At 46.3% G+C, this 16,954-nt stretch overlaps 1 protein-coding gene across 1 annotated transcript in view; it reads right to left on the bottom strand.

The window, feature by feature from the left end:
- XPR1 (xenotropic and polytropic retrovirus receptor 1) overlaps positions 1-15,375 on the bottom strand; it is a 116,287-nt gene extending 100,912 nt beyond the window's left edge. Inside the window, exons 1-2 of the mRNA XM_063343198.1 lie at positions 15,026-15,375; positions 7,421-7,472 (exon numbers count right to left, since the gene is read on the bottom strand). Coding sequence (XP_063199268.1) covers positions 7,421-7,472; positions 15,026-15,094 — 121 coding nt within the window. The 5' untranslated portion in view covers positions 15,095-15,375. The remainder of the gene's footprint in view (positions 1-7,420; positions 7,473-15,025) is intronic.
- Positions 15,376-16,954: the final 1,579 nt, after the last annotated feature.

Here is a 16,954-nt window from a genome sequence, read left to right on the forward strand (position 1 = left end):
CTGCACACAGATGAAACAGCATATTAGCCCAGGAGCTGGCCATGGGGCAAATGGAAAGTGTGAGGAAGTCCAATGTTTCCACCAACCGCGGACACAAGTTTCCTTCGGAAAGAATCATAGAATCATAGGGTTGGAAGGGACCTCTGGAAATCATCTAGTCCAACCCCCCTGCCAGAGCAGGGTCCTCTTAGAGCGGGTGGCACAGGAACACGTCCAGGCGGGTTTGGAATGTCTCCAGAGACGGAGACTCCACCACTTCTCTGGGCAGCCTGTGACAGGGCTCTGCCACCCTCAAAGGAAAGAAGTTCCTCCTCATGTTTAGGTGGAACTTCCTATGCTCCAGTTTGTGCCCGTTACCTCTTGTCCTGTTGCTGGGCACCGCTGAAAAGAGCCTGGCCCCATCCTCCTGACACCCACCCTTTCAGTATTTATAAGCATCGATAAGATCCCCCCTCAGCCGTCTTTTTTTCCCCCAGACTGAAGAGACCCAAATCCCTCAGCCTTTCTTCATAAGAGAGGTGTTCCGGTCCCCTCAGCATCTTGGTAGCCCTTTGCTGTCCCCTCTCCAGCAGTTCCCTGTCCCTCTTGAACCGGGGAGCCCAGAACTGGACACAGTACTCCAGGTGCGGCCTCACCAGGGCAGAGCAGAGCAGAGGGGGAGGATGACCTCCCTCCACCTGCTGGCCACACTCTTCTTGATGCACCCCAGGATGCCCTTGGCCTTCTTGGCCACAAGGGCACATTGCTGGCTCATGGTCATCCTGTTGTCCCCCAGGACTCCCAGGTCTCTTTCCACAGAGCTGCTCTCCAGCAGGTCACCCCCAACCTGTCCTGGTGCAGGGGGTTATTCCTCCCCAGGTGCAGCACCCTGCACTTGCCCTTGTTGAATTTCATAAGGTTCCTCTCTGCCCAAATCTCCAACCTGTCCAGGTCTCTCTGTATGGCGGCACAGCCTTCCGGTGTGTCAGCCACCGCCCTCCCCCGCCCCCCAACCCCACCAAAGAAACAGTAATCTACACAATCCTGCTAACTCATGTCCACCACAACCTTCTTTGTTACCCTGCATGGTCCCACACCAGCCCAGAGGACCAGGGGTACTCTCCCATGGACTTTCTGGAGGGAGTTGTTTCTAACAACTGAAAGGGTTCACAGCCGGGGACAAAAATACAAACCAACTTGCAGCCCACAGGAACCAACACCTGCAGGGACACCAGGACCCTGAGCACACTAGTGTCTAGGGGCAGCAGCAGCACCAAGACAGCTCTGAACATACTCCAGTGCCACAATTTGAGAACCTGTGGTCTGTGCGACAGTAATAAAATCAAAACTGAGATTGGCCAGTTGTCTGCACTATCAACAAGTTACTCCCAATCACTCCAGCTCAGTACCTCACCTGACCTTTATTCCACACCCATGTACACTAATTAATGGTTAAACAGAATTCAATCACTTGGTCCTCAGCACCTCTGAGGAAGTCACTCTACCAATGAATGAACAGAAATGGGCACGCGTTGGTACAAAGCAAGCACCACGGTTGGTCTCGGTGCTGACTTGCTGTGAACACTGTACTGCTTTTGACAGCAAAAGTGACTTTTACATGAGAACAAGGTACACTGCAATGATTTTGATGTAGGCATCTGTGCTCCAAATATTTCGGTGGCCATCCAGCTGTTCTCTCACGCTACTCTGCGCCCTACTCCAACCATATGCACTGTTTACCTTTCAAACTTTATTGCCCTAGGGTAGGAGAAACCAGGCATCACCTCCTTCTCTGAATGCTGGTACGCAGCCAGCTTCTCCTCCTGTCCACCCTTTGCATACTCTGGAAGCTAATGTTTTCAACAAGCCCAATAACCTATTTTGCTATAACTAGTCCAATACCTGGCATCGGGTTTCCAACTGAGGACTGTCATGGGATTATATTATATTTTTTTTGAGTTTATGCACTACTTATAAATACAGAGGCCTCCCGGGTGAATTACACCCTGCACAGAATCGAGGATCAGCATCTAGAGTGTAGGACACCGACCTTCCGTCACATGCGTCCTCCAGAAGGACAAGGATCCCCGTGTTCTTTAGGGACATGCAACAACACAGAGAAATAAAGACAAAGCATCAATCTGCTTTTGGCTGCTTCATGGTCGTTGATGTGAAGCAGTTCTGTTGAAGACTCCCTTAAGCCTAAGCATTCCCATGTAAACAAATCCCCAACCCACTACAAAGTAAGCTTGTGCAACTGGAAATAAATGTTTACTTTGAAATAAAAAGAAGACAACTGTATATATACAGACAAATCATAAGCCTTTGATCAAGCCTACAAAGCATGTCTGCGTATAACAAACAGAAACTGTCAGCCTCATAACTTCCTTCGGAAAAAAAAGAATGTGATTTCCCGCACCCTGCTTATTCATTACAATTACTTATCGCCCTAAAGAATACGAGTTTATTTATTTAGTAACAGAAATAAATCCAAACTAAAGATTTGTAGCTGTCAGTTAACGTGGTAAGTGCATTACAAATGAAAGCAGAAACAAGAGTGTAACCGCACAGGACACGCAGCCCGTGCTGGCACCCTCAGGACGTCCTTGCACCTCTTGCTTTTCTAATCTAGCGCAAGTAAATCGGTGTCCATACGGATAACAAATACCAGCAGAGGATCTCCATTACCACTAAAGCTTTTTCCCTACAAATCAAGTGTTATTTTAACACTGCCTATTAATTTTGGGTTTGAGTTCTATCTTAAAGCACCCATACTCCCCACTTCTACACTGTTAGACCATCCCAGCCCCACACAGCCCTTCAGCCAGCAGTGATCCTCACTCAAAAGGTGCCTCTGGAATTCAGGATTGGGGTTAAGCGGAATAAGTAATCTCCATAATAAGAGGATACAACAGAACGCTCTTGTACCATTTGATATTACAACAGTGTTTGTTTACACAAGTATTAAAGGGAGGTTAAATTTCAATATCTGAAAGACAAATATTCTAGGAAATAATATTTAGAGTGGACCCTGTCCATTCAAGCAGATAATCAGAATGAATAATTTACAGCCACACTTTCATCTCCACCGCAGCTGAGAAGAGCTGCATCGTAAGGAGCTTGGGGAGATGCCGACACATCTGCTCATCAAGTGGAATAATCGGGAGCACTCCAAGCAACAGTGGTCCAGTAACCTGTTTTACTTAGGTGACAAGTGGGACAGGAAGCAGCGGGAGGAACAAGGATGCAAAAAAAAAAAAAAAATCAACATGCTCACGGTGAGGTCAGTATTTCATGCTTTTGTAATACTGTACATTCTGCCTCAGAGAACACAAGCGCTATGCTGGATTTTCACCTCTAAGTTGTCACAGATTCTTCCTAAAGGTAGCTCAGGGTCAAAGAAGGGTGTCTGCTCACACTGACCTGGCCTTATTGCCGTGCCACGAGGACTCAGAAGCTGAGAATAACATCATGTCAGCACCAGTGCATCCAGATTGCTCCAGTAACAATAAGCAGCACATAACAAACAGCTAACAAAGCAAACACGCATCAAAGAATTCTCCTGAAAGTCAAGCAAGTCCCATCATACAGCTGGGAATCAAGCATCATTTGATACTTTTTCCAGTGATGTGTGAGAGACTGAATTAACAGATTAAACACTGATTTTGTCCAGATGTTGCTCAGGTGGAAGGATGGTGCACATTTCATCAGGGGAAAGCCTTGTAAAAAGATGATAAGCATCTGGAGGAATAATGCTGGCATATAGAAAAACCGTCGTTACAAAGTAGACAGACGGGGAAAAATGTATCTTTGAACAGATTAAAGAAATCTACCGCTAGCAACTGCCAAAGACGACACGCATACAGTCTGGTATAACTCTCATGAAACACAGGGAGCCACAGCACCTTGCTGTAGCGTCAGGGGACAGCTATAAACAATCTCCTCCTATCGTGCAGCCTTGACACGTTTTGCTTATTCACATCCACAGAGTTTCTGGTTAACATCACACTCTGTGTTTATTACCCGAAAATAAGAAAAAGCAGATAGACATAGGTATGATTCAACATAGCACAATGAGAAGGGTCACTACATAGCTAGATAATGAGCATCGTAAAAATTGCACTATGTAGAGCCAAGTTCCTCTTACCAGCAAGACTTTGCCCACTAAAGTAGCACCGGGACCACCAGTTGCAGAGCTTAAGAGTCATTCTGAAGTTAGCTTCGTTTACCCACCTCCCAGCCACAAACAGGAGATTCCTAAATACAAACCCAATGAAAGCTATTAATGACGGATGGTTCACCTACCTTGCCTATTACTTACAATATGCCTTGGTTGGGTAGCCCTTTGTTTGTTTTAAAGAGTTTCCAAAACGCTTCCAGCATACCACTGAGCAACACAAAGCATTTCTGTACCTATACAAATTTTATCAACTGACATAGTAAGCACCTTGCAGCAGAAATCTAAGAAACTCATTCTCAAATCCTGAGTTACACACCCAGCCGAGCAGAGTAAGAACTAGGAATAGTCTCAGCTTTGGTATACAAAACTCCCTTTTCTTCACAGTCCAATGTGTTAACTGAAGATTAGCTTTACAATACACGTAAGGTAAATCAGACCCACCTGTACATGTCTACAGTGTATCTGTGGTCAACTAGATCAATTAGAAAATGGATTTTGGTTAGACCAGCATAAAATGAGATTACATTAGTCTCATAACGGGAAGCTGGGTTTCACTAGTACTCTCCTGTAGTTTCTGTGCTAAGCTGAAAATAACACACAAGTATCCATCGCAAAATCCATATTAAACTGAAAACATGCAGGCCAACAGCCAGCCCCTGACAATAGCTGCTGCCTTCCCCTCAAAGTTCAAGGAATTTGCTCCATCTCCTCTGATAGGGACCAGAGCAGCATTTTGGGCGCAGTTTGTATGCAGTCACACTAACCGTGGCTAAGGCTTCTATAAACAAAGGCAGAAGGGCTTAAAGGAGAAGGAAGTAAGCAATAGGGATGGCGAAATACCTTGTCTTGATCCATTTCCAGTCCAAGCCTTTCCTAAAGCTGCAGCTCACGGAAAGACACCCGCCTTCCCCCTGTTACCCCTGCACTCTTCTGGGCAAAGGCAGAAGAATCCACTGGCTCAGCCCTGCCCGTACAGACAACTCAGTCACTTCAGCCCAAATAGCCTGGCCCCATCATGAGCCGCACACAATTTTCAGACAGGAACCCAGAGACTAAAAAAGCATCAACAGTCTCTAAGCAGAGAGAAAAAGAGAGGGAAAGAACACACTGAAAACAAACTGAAAAAAAAAAAAATCCAACCACCGTGCACATACATTCGCTTAACAAACAAAAGGTGAAGGAATTAACATAGCGGATCTCTACTTAAAAGACAGGTCAGGCAAGACAGAGTTAAATACGAGTGGTTCAAACCAGTTTGGATTACTGCATTCTCTACAGCACAGAGGAAGAGACCCAGTCCCGAAAAAATGAGCGGAACATTGTTATACTTATGAGAAGTGTCTTAAGTCATTACATTCCTTTTGTTGAGGTTTTGAAAGCATCAAAGGAGGCAGAAGCACAAGTTAAAATTATCTCAGCATTTAAAAGAGCATAAATATAATATTGTACCATTTTCTTCTTCACTTTCTCTTCCTTTGCCAAATATGTTTACACACAAACATCACAGCACATGACAGAACACCACAAGCAATAAAAAAAGGAAAGGAAAATGCTGAATTATAACATTTTGGAGTTTTATGGCTAGCAACGCCAAGTCCACCTTGAAATTCTAGGTATCACGAGCAAAACCCAGTTAAGTCACACTCAAACATTAGATTACGAATTTTATTGGCACAGACACCATTTGCTCCCATTGTCAAAAGTAAACTGATGGATAGAAGAAAGAAAAAACAGTCTTGTAAATGCTCCAGTCTTCCATAAAACTAATGCTGGACTTTCAACAAAATTATTAAGTTGTCTTTCAAAGTTAATAAAGATAGTCAGTTTGGCCTACACAAAACACTTTAGGAATTCTTAGCTAAAAAAACTGGTTTTGTGCTGTTGGGGAGAAGGGTTTCTGGGTGTTTTTTAAGCAATCTCGCCACTCAAAAAAAGAGAGTGAGGTTTTCCTCTTTTGCCAGTGTATTGCTGGCAAGTTTTCCCCAATTTTCCAAAGACAACCCATGTATTTTAGATGATGCTAGGACCGTAACCTTTAGAAATCTAGTTCTAGGACCTGCACTTTAGAGAAAAGGGTGATTGATTTAACAAAATTAGTTGCTTACTTGACTCAGCCTGCTAAGCGTCAGGTTAAACCTAAAGACTACACCTGTCTGAGCATTGCTTCAGTGAAGTTTTCAGCTTAGATTGCGCCTCTGAAGAGTATAAAGAAGTATTGCCCCACCACACACACACTTCGTCTATTAACTATTGCAGGTTTTTGTTTTAAAATTCTAATCAAAGAGCAGGTACAGTTAAATTCAAAAAAATATTCCACATTATTTTAACTGTGTCATAATTCATTTCTCAATTTTAATCAACACAAAAAGTAGTTAATAAGCTAACATGAATAGCGACTGGCATTATTCATATTAGCCAACTGACTACACTAGAAGCAGCAGTTTCCCTTCTGTTCTATAAATATGTAAGAAAGAAGCCCAGAGCCGCATTCAAAGAGGTTACTGAAATTAACATTGCACTGCAATCAAAGTGAAAATAATAAAGGTAAGGAGGTTAAAAGACAGTTTGAAATCCACATAAAGGGCAAGAAAGTAGGGAGTCAAGCAACAGAAAGGCAAAAACTCTTCAGTACTTCAAAGACAACGAGAGGAAGAAGCAAGATAAAGAAAGTAAAGGGCTCTATTGAGAAATTTTGCACAGATCTTTACTTAATTAAACAAACTATTCAAAATGCAGTGAGCTTAAAACCAAATGCTGTACTAAAATAATCTAGAGAACTCAGTAGCAATAAACACATGCAAACAAGAAAATATACTCATGTCCACATACGAGAGGTAGCATAGCATTCAGGAAGGACACACAACGAAAGGATGAGACTCTTCCAGTTCAAATCACCAGTAACAAACCAGGAACCAGTATCGCTCTAGCACGATTATCTCCCGAAGTGGCTAGCTGTCACATGAAAACAAAGGTCTATTCTCAAGCGATGAAGAAAGTACTTGCACCAGTGAATGCCCTTATAAGCAAGAGGAATCCAGCTGTTGAAGTCCCATACTATACAAAGACATTTGTTGTCCTAATGACAGAGGACAAAGAGTTCTAACAATCAAAAATAGCATGCAGGCTGTGAAAGGCCAGGCATCTGCCCATCAGTATATTAAGTTTACCAATTTAGGAGGACTGAGGACAGAAAAGTAGCAGGACTATGTGTCCAGCACTCAATGCCAAGAAAAACATGATTCTCGGTTACAATTTGCTTACCTTCTATAGAAGGGGCCTGGTCCACAGCTGCATATAGCATCTCTTTCAAAGCCTGAAGGGAGAGGAAAAGAACAAGGAATACAGTTAGTATTAAAAAAATAAACATTGACATTGTTTTGATGTGCCTGTTTGAAAACAAAAGCAATTAAAGCTTTTTTATCCTCCAGACTGACTGACACAGAAAGCTGTGGTACACAATGTCAACACTACCACATGTATTTACGTTAACAAAAGAAACACGAGTTCACATTTACCAACCTCTTTGTCTAAAGCCTATTCCCTTACGAATCTATAAAATTTATTCCAACTGTATCTTTCAACATCTTCCTTTGGAAAAATGTTTCCTGGTTAGTAGAATGTTAAAGGTTTTACGTGAAAAAACAACAACAAAAAAAATCAAAAAAACCCCAACTGTTGTGTGACACAGAAAGGAGTTTGTCAAGGCAAGTAGTGGAGGAAAAGCAGCCTCAGGGATTTCTTATCACTGTTATAGAGGAGTACAGAACTACGTACACATAAAAGCTGAAGACAACATGACGAAGGAGATTAGAGAACCAGAGGTGATGGCCTCCTCTTGAGGCAGAAACTGAAGGACAACATCAACACCAGCCAGAATTATTAACCAGGTCTTCAGGACCTAGAGGCACTGTGAGCTGCCTCCCAGAGACTGCAGGAACAAGCCGCTCACCCACGCTCAGACTGCTGGTGCAAGAGATGAACAGTGCAGGCAGCAGGACCAGGAGGCGAGATGGTCCTACAGCTAAATACCAAGCACCCCTGGCAGTAACCCCTTCCGTTACCAGAGCCAGGAGGGAGGCACCACATCCAAAACCTCATTGCTTGCAGCTCCTTTTCAGACAGTCATTAAGATGCTGGTATTATTCCAGCCATAGATGAAAGACTTGCTCGCTCAGTCTCACATCACAAGTGCAAGCAAGAATCAAATAAACCGAATCCAGATCAATGGCTGAAGGAAGAGGCTGAACCGTAATTTTGGAACTAGAAGCCACCAGGAAGGTCTCATTCCTACTGCTGAGTGATTTGTTTACACACATCCCCCATCACTTGATAAAGACAGGCATCGTAAAGCACATGCTGAACCTGAGTGTGCTTCCCGTGCAGCTGCTGCAAAACGAGATTTTATTCCCTCACTTTTGAACCCACAGAACTCTAACACACAAAAGTCACCCAGGTGTTTCGATTTCCTGTCTCTTCTGCCTGTTTCCCAACATATCCTATACTTCTATAATCCTACACCTCTGCATTTACCATCTTGTGTGTCGCCATCCCCCAGGTCAAAAGACCACAGCCTAAATAACAAATACTCTAATACCCTCAAGGCAAAAACCAAAAGCTCAGCAGTTGGAAACTCAGCACTGTCGTAGCATGGTGGTTACAATCCTGTTAAGTAAATATAAAGTCTAAAGGACATGTCTGTTTATCACAAGATATCCTAGGTGGCAGGCTACACCGGCAGCTCAGACATCTCTCAAAGGTTGGATTCCCGAGTCCACAGAGGTCTCGACAAAGGTCACTTGCATAATTGTTTTCCCAAGCGAGCCACTGCTGAATGATCCTCATTCCAGTGGCATGGCTCTCCTTTACCCTCAGTGCTTTTTTTTAAATTCCTCCCAAACACTGGCCATTTCAGTCCTTTTCCACCCATGACTCACTGGTCAGCAGGGCATGATCTGCCTCCATGCTTCAAGTGGTCAAAAAGCTTCATGCTTTTTCATCCCAGTCGTCACCCTCGCCTACCTGTAACTTTTTCCATGAACCACAACCACACGGCATAGGATAAACAAACCTGAAGAGACAGCAAGTTTAAACTCACTGTCATATAAATTCCATCCCTTAGCCCACCTAGAGGTAAACCTGCAGTGTACTTCCTATCTCCGGTTTTATCAGTCATTTTAAAAAACAAATTAAAAAGGACCGCAACACTGACAGCCCTGCACTAAACAATCTTGAAAGCTGAAGGCGTCAGTCGTCCCGCAGACCTATCCCCCTGCAGACTGACTTATTACAATCTGGCAGCTGCAGGGCAGCAGATTTTGTTACTGCTTACCTGACCTATATAAGTAAACCAATAACCTGAAAGTGAAAGGCTTAGTGCTCCTTCAGACCTAAAGTATTTAGTCCTCTCGATTACAGAATTTTAGAAATTATTGTTTCCAGGAGTTATCCATCACTGTCAGCCTCAAATGTTTAAGAATTACTCTTTCTGCCCTCAAACTAGACAAAAAGGGTTACTTCCTTACTCTCAATTGTGCTAGTGATACACCTTGCACCTCCAGTAAACTTGTATAAATGTGTATCAGAGAACACAAAAAAAAAAGGGCAGAACGAAAACACACTTAAAAATGCACCTGTCAAACCTTGACAGTGAACAAACTCAAGGACAAAAACCTTAAAACACTCGAACAAAACTGTTGTTTTAAACAAGTAGCTTTCAAACTGCTCACGCTCTTCTAAGCTCATCCGCTAACACCCAGAAGGACAAATAGTGAAATAGCACAACAGATTTGTGTCAGGAGGTGGCAAGCCTGGGTGTGAACTGCCTATCATGAAGCAGGGTTTGAAGAGCAGAATTGGCCACCACCCAACAACTGAAGGCCTGTTTCTGGAAGAGAGACTCCGAAGGCAAGCAGGCTACCTCAGCTATCGGTTTCATTTTCCCCACCTACTTCCTGATGGAGGTTGTGTCTCCGAGAAACAACTTCTACAACTTAGCAACCTGTTTCTCTTCTCCAAAGGCAAAACTGCTTAAAACCTGGAGTGTCCTGTAAAAGGAAGGGAAGTCACCTGCCTGTACCTTTTACCCATCTCTCCCATGAAGTTTATACCTGTAATAACTGTTCTCATCCTCCTTCTTCCTCAGATGCTGCAATTTCAAAGGTATTAAGCACTTTTTCTTTAAAAATACCAGCAGACTTCTGCATCCAGATAAAGAAATTGAGGCCTGATTAACTGAAACAAAAGTGCCATCTGGCAACCGTAAAACTCCACTGAGTTTCCATCAGCCGGACGTGCAGACATACACTTAGGTTTAGAAGTCTGAGCAATGGTCTCCTCTTTCTCCTACAAGCACTCCAGAGATAGACACCAGAGTAGAGGAAATGTGCAGCTTGGTGTGGGGGATAAAGAGAGGACTAGCAACCCTACAATTTCACTGCATCAAAAAATGCGCGTTAAATGCAGTGAGGCACGCTCTTAGCGAAAAAAAAAAAAAAAATCAGCTGAAATTCTTCTAAGAGTTACTTCAATTTGTTCAGTACTATGTCAAAAAGAGAATTCCATTGTCTGACACAAAAAGATAGGATTTTCTTTGTTTTCGTATTTTATCTTTACACCAAAGGAACTGACGAGTAAATGAATGGTCCAAAACTTAAGGTTATAAGCCAAGAAGCGCACTGAAGCAATGCATGCTGCAGCGATCATTTAACTAGCTAGGAAAAGGCTACTAACTTTAGAGAAGATATGCTGCCAGATATAAAATAAGGTCAGCAAACCTTTTCATTCCCACTGCCCAGGTCAGGGCACATCCACAGGGTCCCTGCCCAGTTGCACAGCGAGAACCACTGCAGATGCAGGAGCCAAGCACCCAGGTAGGTGTGGGGGGCAGCCAGCACCCCACGGACTTGGCATGCATCCCTAAAACCGCTGCTCCCTCTGCTGTGGTCTTTGCACAGAGAAGGCTGCAGGTACAAAAACCTGAAGCCTTACTTTTAGGAAGTTTTCGGAGGACAGACATTGAAATCAGGATAAAAGTCGTTTAAAACTTCGGCATATTTAGCACTTAACATAATTAACAAGCATTTCCACAAATTAAGCGTTTGTCAATACACTGTTTAAACTCAATCACATCCAGGGAGCAGCCTGATAATGACACTCAGGTTCAAAAAATGCCCCTTTACATTGGGATTATGTATTACATTATTGTCACTGGTCCTCACATAAAGCCCTCCTGATCATTTGCACTGACTTCGGTTTCGAGAACCATCAGTTGGGAATGGAGTTCACGTAGTAAATGTGATATATAAAAATTTGCATGCTTTCATGCAATCTTTAGAATGGAAATTTGGAATGGAAATTCAAATCAAGTCAATCAAGGTTTGTGTAAAGCTCCGTGTTAATGTTGACTCAGTCATGGCAAATGTCTTTGCGAAAAGCTGAATGAAACAGAACAGCATATGTCATCATTTTTCTTCTTTTCTACAAGCCAAGTGCTCTTTCTCAAAAAGCAGACGTACAGTAATGGTCACCGCAGAGCTTTTTCTGAAAGACAATAAGAATCTAAGCCATAGCTATCAAAGTATATCTTCTTTTTGCCTATTTAAAGAAAATTAATGGATTTTTCTCTCTCTAAAGCTCTTCCACTGACCGAGTATCTGCCCTAAGCCCAGGCAACTTCCACACTTCCTACAAGCACTGTTATAATACTTACACAGATCATTGCTGGAGGGAAAGTTCACATTAATAAAGATCACACTAAAGAAAGAACTTTGAGGACTGTAAATTGTTAAAGATCATCTGAAAGCAAAACTACATTTTTAGGTATACAAAACACAACAGTCTCGTCCTTCTTCGTGACGTTATCAGCAACAGATTAGACCCTCCCCCTAATTTGACTGGCAATTTATGCGAGGCAAAGCCACACTCATTGCGTATCCCATCAAATCAGAGACACGTCATCTGGAGAGGATCTCACCAAGTTACCTGAGTCTTACCACACTTCGGGGCTGTCTGACTGCACGAGTCACACGCTCTCCAGTGGAAATAACTACAAACATCAGAGTAGAAAAAAAATAAGATGACTACATGTAAGCTTTATGATACAGTATGACTTAAAGAAAGCCATTTCTATACCACCTTCTAGCCCTTTCATCGGCATCTTGAACTTGACGTGGGAAGACCCTGGAAACAGGAATAATCTTTTGGGAGTTAAAAACCTACATAAGATCCCTCACCCTGAAACAGTGCTTGATTACCGCTTTAGTTAAGGAGGAAAAGATACGAAATGTCAGATGAAGAAACATTGTAATGCTATTAAATACATAGTAAATGTTTTTAAAAAAATTAAAACGCGTGCTGCAAGCAATATTGCACACAAGTAACACAAGCAGCGTTTGGCCTTACATCTGCTAATCAACAACTCGGAATTTTTCTAGACACAGGAGGGCATTTTTGCCTCAAGTATAATCAACAAGTAAACCAAGGTAGCGCTGGCCTTTTAACGCACCGCACCCACACGACCACCAGTTACTGAATAATAAATGCCAGACTATTCCATTACTGTAATATGCATGAGCAGGAGGCTGACTCACATTCAGCCAGCTGCAACAAGGGAAACAAAGAGTTTTGAAACTTATTTCTAAAAAGGAGGGTGGGGTTTTTACTTTAATTCATTCTACGTGAAGCTATCTAGCCAAGAAGGAGAGTACTTGAAGTCTAGAAAGAATAACAACTTGAAGGAAGTTTTTACTGAAATCTGCCTTTATTTTAAATTGGGATGGGGGAAGGGAGAATGACATAATAATACTGCCCTAGTTAAAACATCTGAAAATTAACCTCCTATAATGAAAAGAGTGGCCGATAAGCAGCAGAGTTCTTCACACATTAATCAAGGTGTCATAGTTCACTGGGTCTCTTTTACCCTCCCTCTGCATCTGTCTGGCCAGCGGGCAGCCAAATCTTTTGCCCTTCTCTTTCTGCCTTGCCTTCCCCTTCAACCCACCTCCAAACCTTCTCTTAGGAAGATATTCAAGTTTTTCTGTTTCCAGGAACAGAAAACAACTCTGAGAACTCTTGCACGGATAACCCATCGGAGACACGATGCAGAACTAAGCTGGTAATTTATTTCATCAAGACAATGGATTTCCACCTTCTCAAAGACTGATACATTAGTTGGTCATCTACTTCTCCATATAATTCAATCACAATTTTGTTCTAGAGTCAAATCCGACTGCCATTTTTATTTAAACATCCATTCCTTTGCAGTCAGGTAAAGGAAAACAAAGGAACAGTCAAAAGGGCAGATATAAACTTTTCAAGTTCAACATTATAACAAAGCAAACTAAGATAAATGTGATTTTCCTTGCAAATGCGGATAGATTAATAGGGATACTAGAAATGGATTGCTATTATAGTTCTAGAGAGAAAATACAGGCCTTCAAGTGATAACAAATGTTGTATGGTTTTGACTGACTCAATCAGTCAAGAAGTTTTGCTGGTCACGGCTCTCCTATAAGCAGCTTTCCGTTGTCTAGGTTTTAATTATTACTTGCGGAAGAGACCAATATCACTAACAACAACCACTTTTACTGCTAACGCTGAAATAAGAAACAGTTTTACTACAAATAACCACCTTGAGCTTCCTCTTGTTAAAATGAAATTAAGCACCCCTATGAGAAACCTGAAACTAAAGCAATCAGTGTGACCTTTAGAAAGCTGGCATAATAAAAACGGAAAAGCTGTATTCTGCAAATAATTCATGATTAATGCAGCAGAACTTTGTGTAAACAGTGTTCATAAACGTCCCACTTCAAGCGCTTCACCTGAAATCAAGTATGAAATAGCGAGATGCAAAGCCTCACTGGCCTTATTTAAAAAAAAAAAAAAAAAAAAAAAGAAAGAAGAAAAAACAAGGCAGCCGATGCCAGGTTTAGTGCCCTGTTTTGAGTCACTCGGGTAAGCCGTTAGCACTACCGAGCCAGAGCGCGGCCCTTCGCAGGGCACGGCTTGCAGGGAGGGAAGGCTCGGTGGGTGCTGCCCGGCCAGCTCGCACCCGCCCCCGGCTCGCCCTTGGGAGCCGCAGCCCGAGAAGCCGCCTCTCAAAGTCACCCCCCCCCTCCGCCTCCCGCGCAGGGAGAGCCGCCGGCGGTGCTGAAAAACGCCCGTTACCGACCGGCAGCGGGGCTGCGGCGGGGGCTGCGGCCGGGCTGCGGCGGGGAGCCGGGCATCGCGCAGCCCGGGCTGCGGTGCCGGCTATGGCGGGCTACGGGACCGCAAACACACCGGAGCGGCGAGCACTCCCGGCCCTCCGCGTGCCGCCTCCTACATGTCACACACAGACACCGGTTTTCTCCAGAAATCGCCCAGAAGACTTTATTTCTTTTTAATTTTTTTTTTTTAAATATCTTGTTTACCTCCCTCCAGGCCTCTGACCTTTGTCCCGCACCAAAAGGTTACGGGCGATAATTAATGAATTAATCGGCTGCCCAGCGCTTTTCCGCCGAGCGGTCCCAAGCTATTGGGGACGGCGAGAGCCGTATCCCGCCCCCCCCCAGCCCCCCGCCGCCACGCCGCTGGCTCCCGCAGCCTCCTCCCGCCCCGGAGACAAACCAGCGGGAAGCCGCCGGTCGGCAGCCACCGCCGCCGGGCAGGGGAGCCGCCTCGCACCCCCCCTGCACGGCCAGCGGACGGTAGGCGCCGCAGGACACCCGGGTGGCGCTTCCCGGGCACCGACCAACCCGCGGAGACACGGGGGAGCGGGGGCCGGTTTCACTCACGCACACACACACCTCCCGCCCCGAGCCGAGCCCCGGCGCCGCTCGCCGCCGAACGCCACGGGGGGAGCGGGCCGAGACGGCGGCGCGGCCCTACCTCATACTGGATGTACTGCTTCCGCCACTCGGGGGTGATGTGCGCCGCGAGGTGCTCGGCGAACTTCATCCTGCCGCCGACCGGGCCGGGGCCGCGCTCGCTCTGCCGCCCGCGGAACCGCCTCAGCGGCGCCTGGCTGCGAAGGGGCCGGGGCCGCCGCCGGTAGTGGGGGGCGGGGGGGGGCCGCCGCCACACATGGGCCCCCGCCCGCCCGCCCCGCCACTCCTCAGCCCGCCTCGGGCCTCCTCAGCGCCGCCCCGCCGCCGCCGCAGCCGCCGCCTCCTCCGCCGCCGCCGCCATCTTCCCCGTCCCGCCGCCGCCTCCCAGCCGTCAGCCGGCCCGACAGCCAACCGGCCGCCGGCAAGGCGCCGTCGCCACGGCAACCGCCGCCGCCGCCCACTGCCGCGCGGGGCGGGGCGGGGCCCGGCCGAGGGGGCGGGGCTTGGGAGGGAGGCCCCGCCCCCGCCCGCCCGGCCGGGGAGGGGGGGCGGTGGCGCCGGTGCGCCCCCAGCGGGGGACGCCCCGCTTCGCTTTGCTCTTTCTGCTCGGTTTTAGGGGCGGTTTGGACCCAAACATGGCACCGTCGCCCCTGGGGATCTTCAGCCCGGCCCTGCCGCGAGCGGTGGCAGCTCCGGGACAGCCCCGGTTGGAATCCTGAGCCCGTTGGGGATGGCTGGGATGGGAATGGGGATGGGATGGAATGGGGATGGGGATGGAATGGGGTGGAATGGGAATGAGAATAGGGATGGGAATGGGATGGAATAGGGGTGGAATGGGAATGAGAATAGGGATGGGAATGGGATGGAATAGGAATGAAGATGAGATGGGATAGGATGGGATGGGAATGGGGATGGGAATGGGGTTGGTTGGAATGTAGATGAGGACTGGGATGGAATGGGGATGGGAATGAGATGGGAATGGGAATGGGATGAAATGGGGATGGGGACTGGGATGGGATGGAATGGGAATGGGGATGGGGATGGGATAGGATGGGATGGGGTGGAATGGGGATGGGAATGAGATGGGGATGGGAATGAGATGGGGATGGGAATGAGATTGGGTTAGGAATGAGATGGGGATGGGGATGGGGATTGGGATGGGGTGGAATGGGGGTGGGGATGGGAATGGGGATAGGATGGGATCATAATGGGATGGAGCTGGGAATGAGGATGGGTATTGGAGAGGATGCGGATTGGGACGGGATGGGGGAATGGGATGGGAATGGGATGGAATGGGGATGGGAATGGGGACGGGATATGATGGGATGGGGATAGGAATGGGATGGGATGGGGATGGAAACAGGAATGGGATGGGATGGGAATGGGAATGGGATGGGATGGGGATGGAAACAGGAATGGGATGGGATGGGAATGGGGATGGCATGGGGATAAGTGCGGCAGGGAGAGCGGTGTGCGTGGTGGGGAAGAGGCGAAGGGATGAGGAGGTACCAGCCAGGGAAAAACGAGAGAGTGAGGATGGAGATGGAGGGGAAGAGCAGGAGAAGACACAAGACAGATGAGTAAGAATTGAGGGAGGAGGGAAATCAGGCTGACAGGCCACAAATAGCCGGGGGGGAGGAAAAGAAAGAAAAGACAGTGCAAAGGAAAAGGAGGAGGGGAAGAGAAACGGGAAAAAAAAAGGGGGGGGGGAGGAATTCTCCAAAAGTTGCACAATCACAAAAGCCTTTGCCCTTCCACTATCAGGCTTACCGGCAAGGCACCGTGCACACTGCAGGGAAACCCAGGGCAGCTCTAAGAGCAAGCCCACCCACGCAGGGCACCGCTGCCCTGAAATAACAGACACCTCCAGGAGCTGGAGGGTTCGGTACGTGCTGCGCCACAGCAGGAGAGACCAAAATGGAGCCATTTGGAGCGGGGCTGCAGCCCTCGGTTGTCCTCAGGTATCCCAATGGCCCTAATCTTACCCCTC

Source organism: Chroicocephalus ridibundus, chromosome 8, assembly GCF_963924245.1.
Source record: "Chroicocephalus ridibundus chromosome 8, bChrRid1.1, whole genome shotgun sequence".
In the NCBI taxonomy this organism is placed as follows: Eukaryota; Metazoa; Chordata; class Aves; order Charadriiformes; family Laridae; genus Chroicocephalus; species Chroicocephalus ridibundus.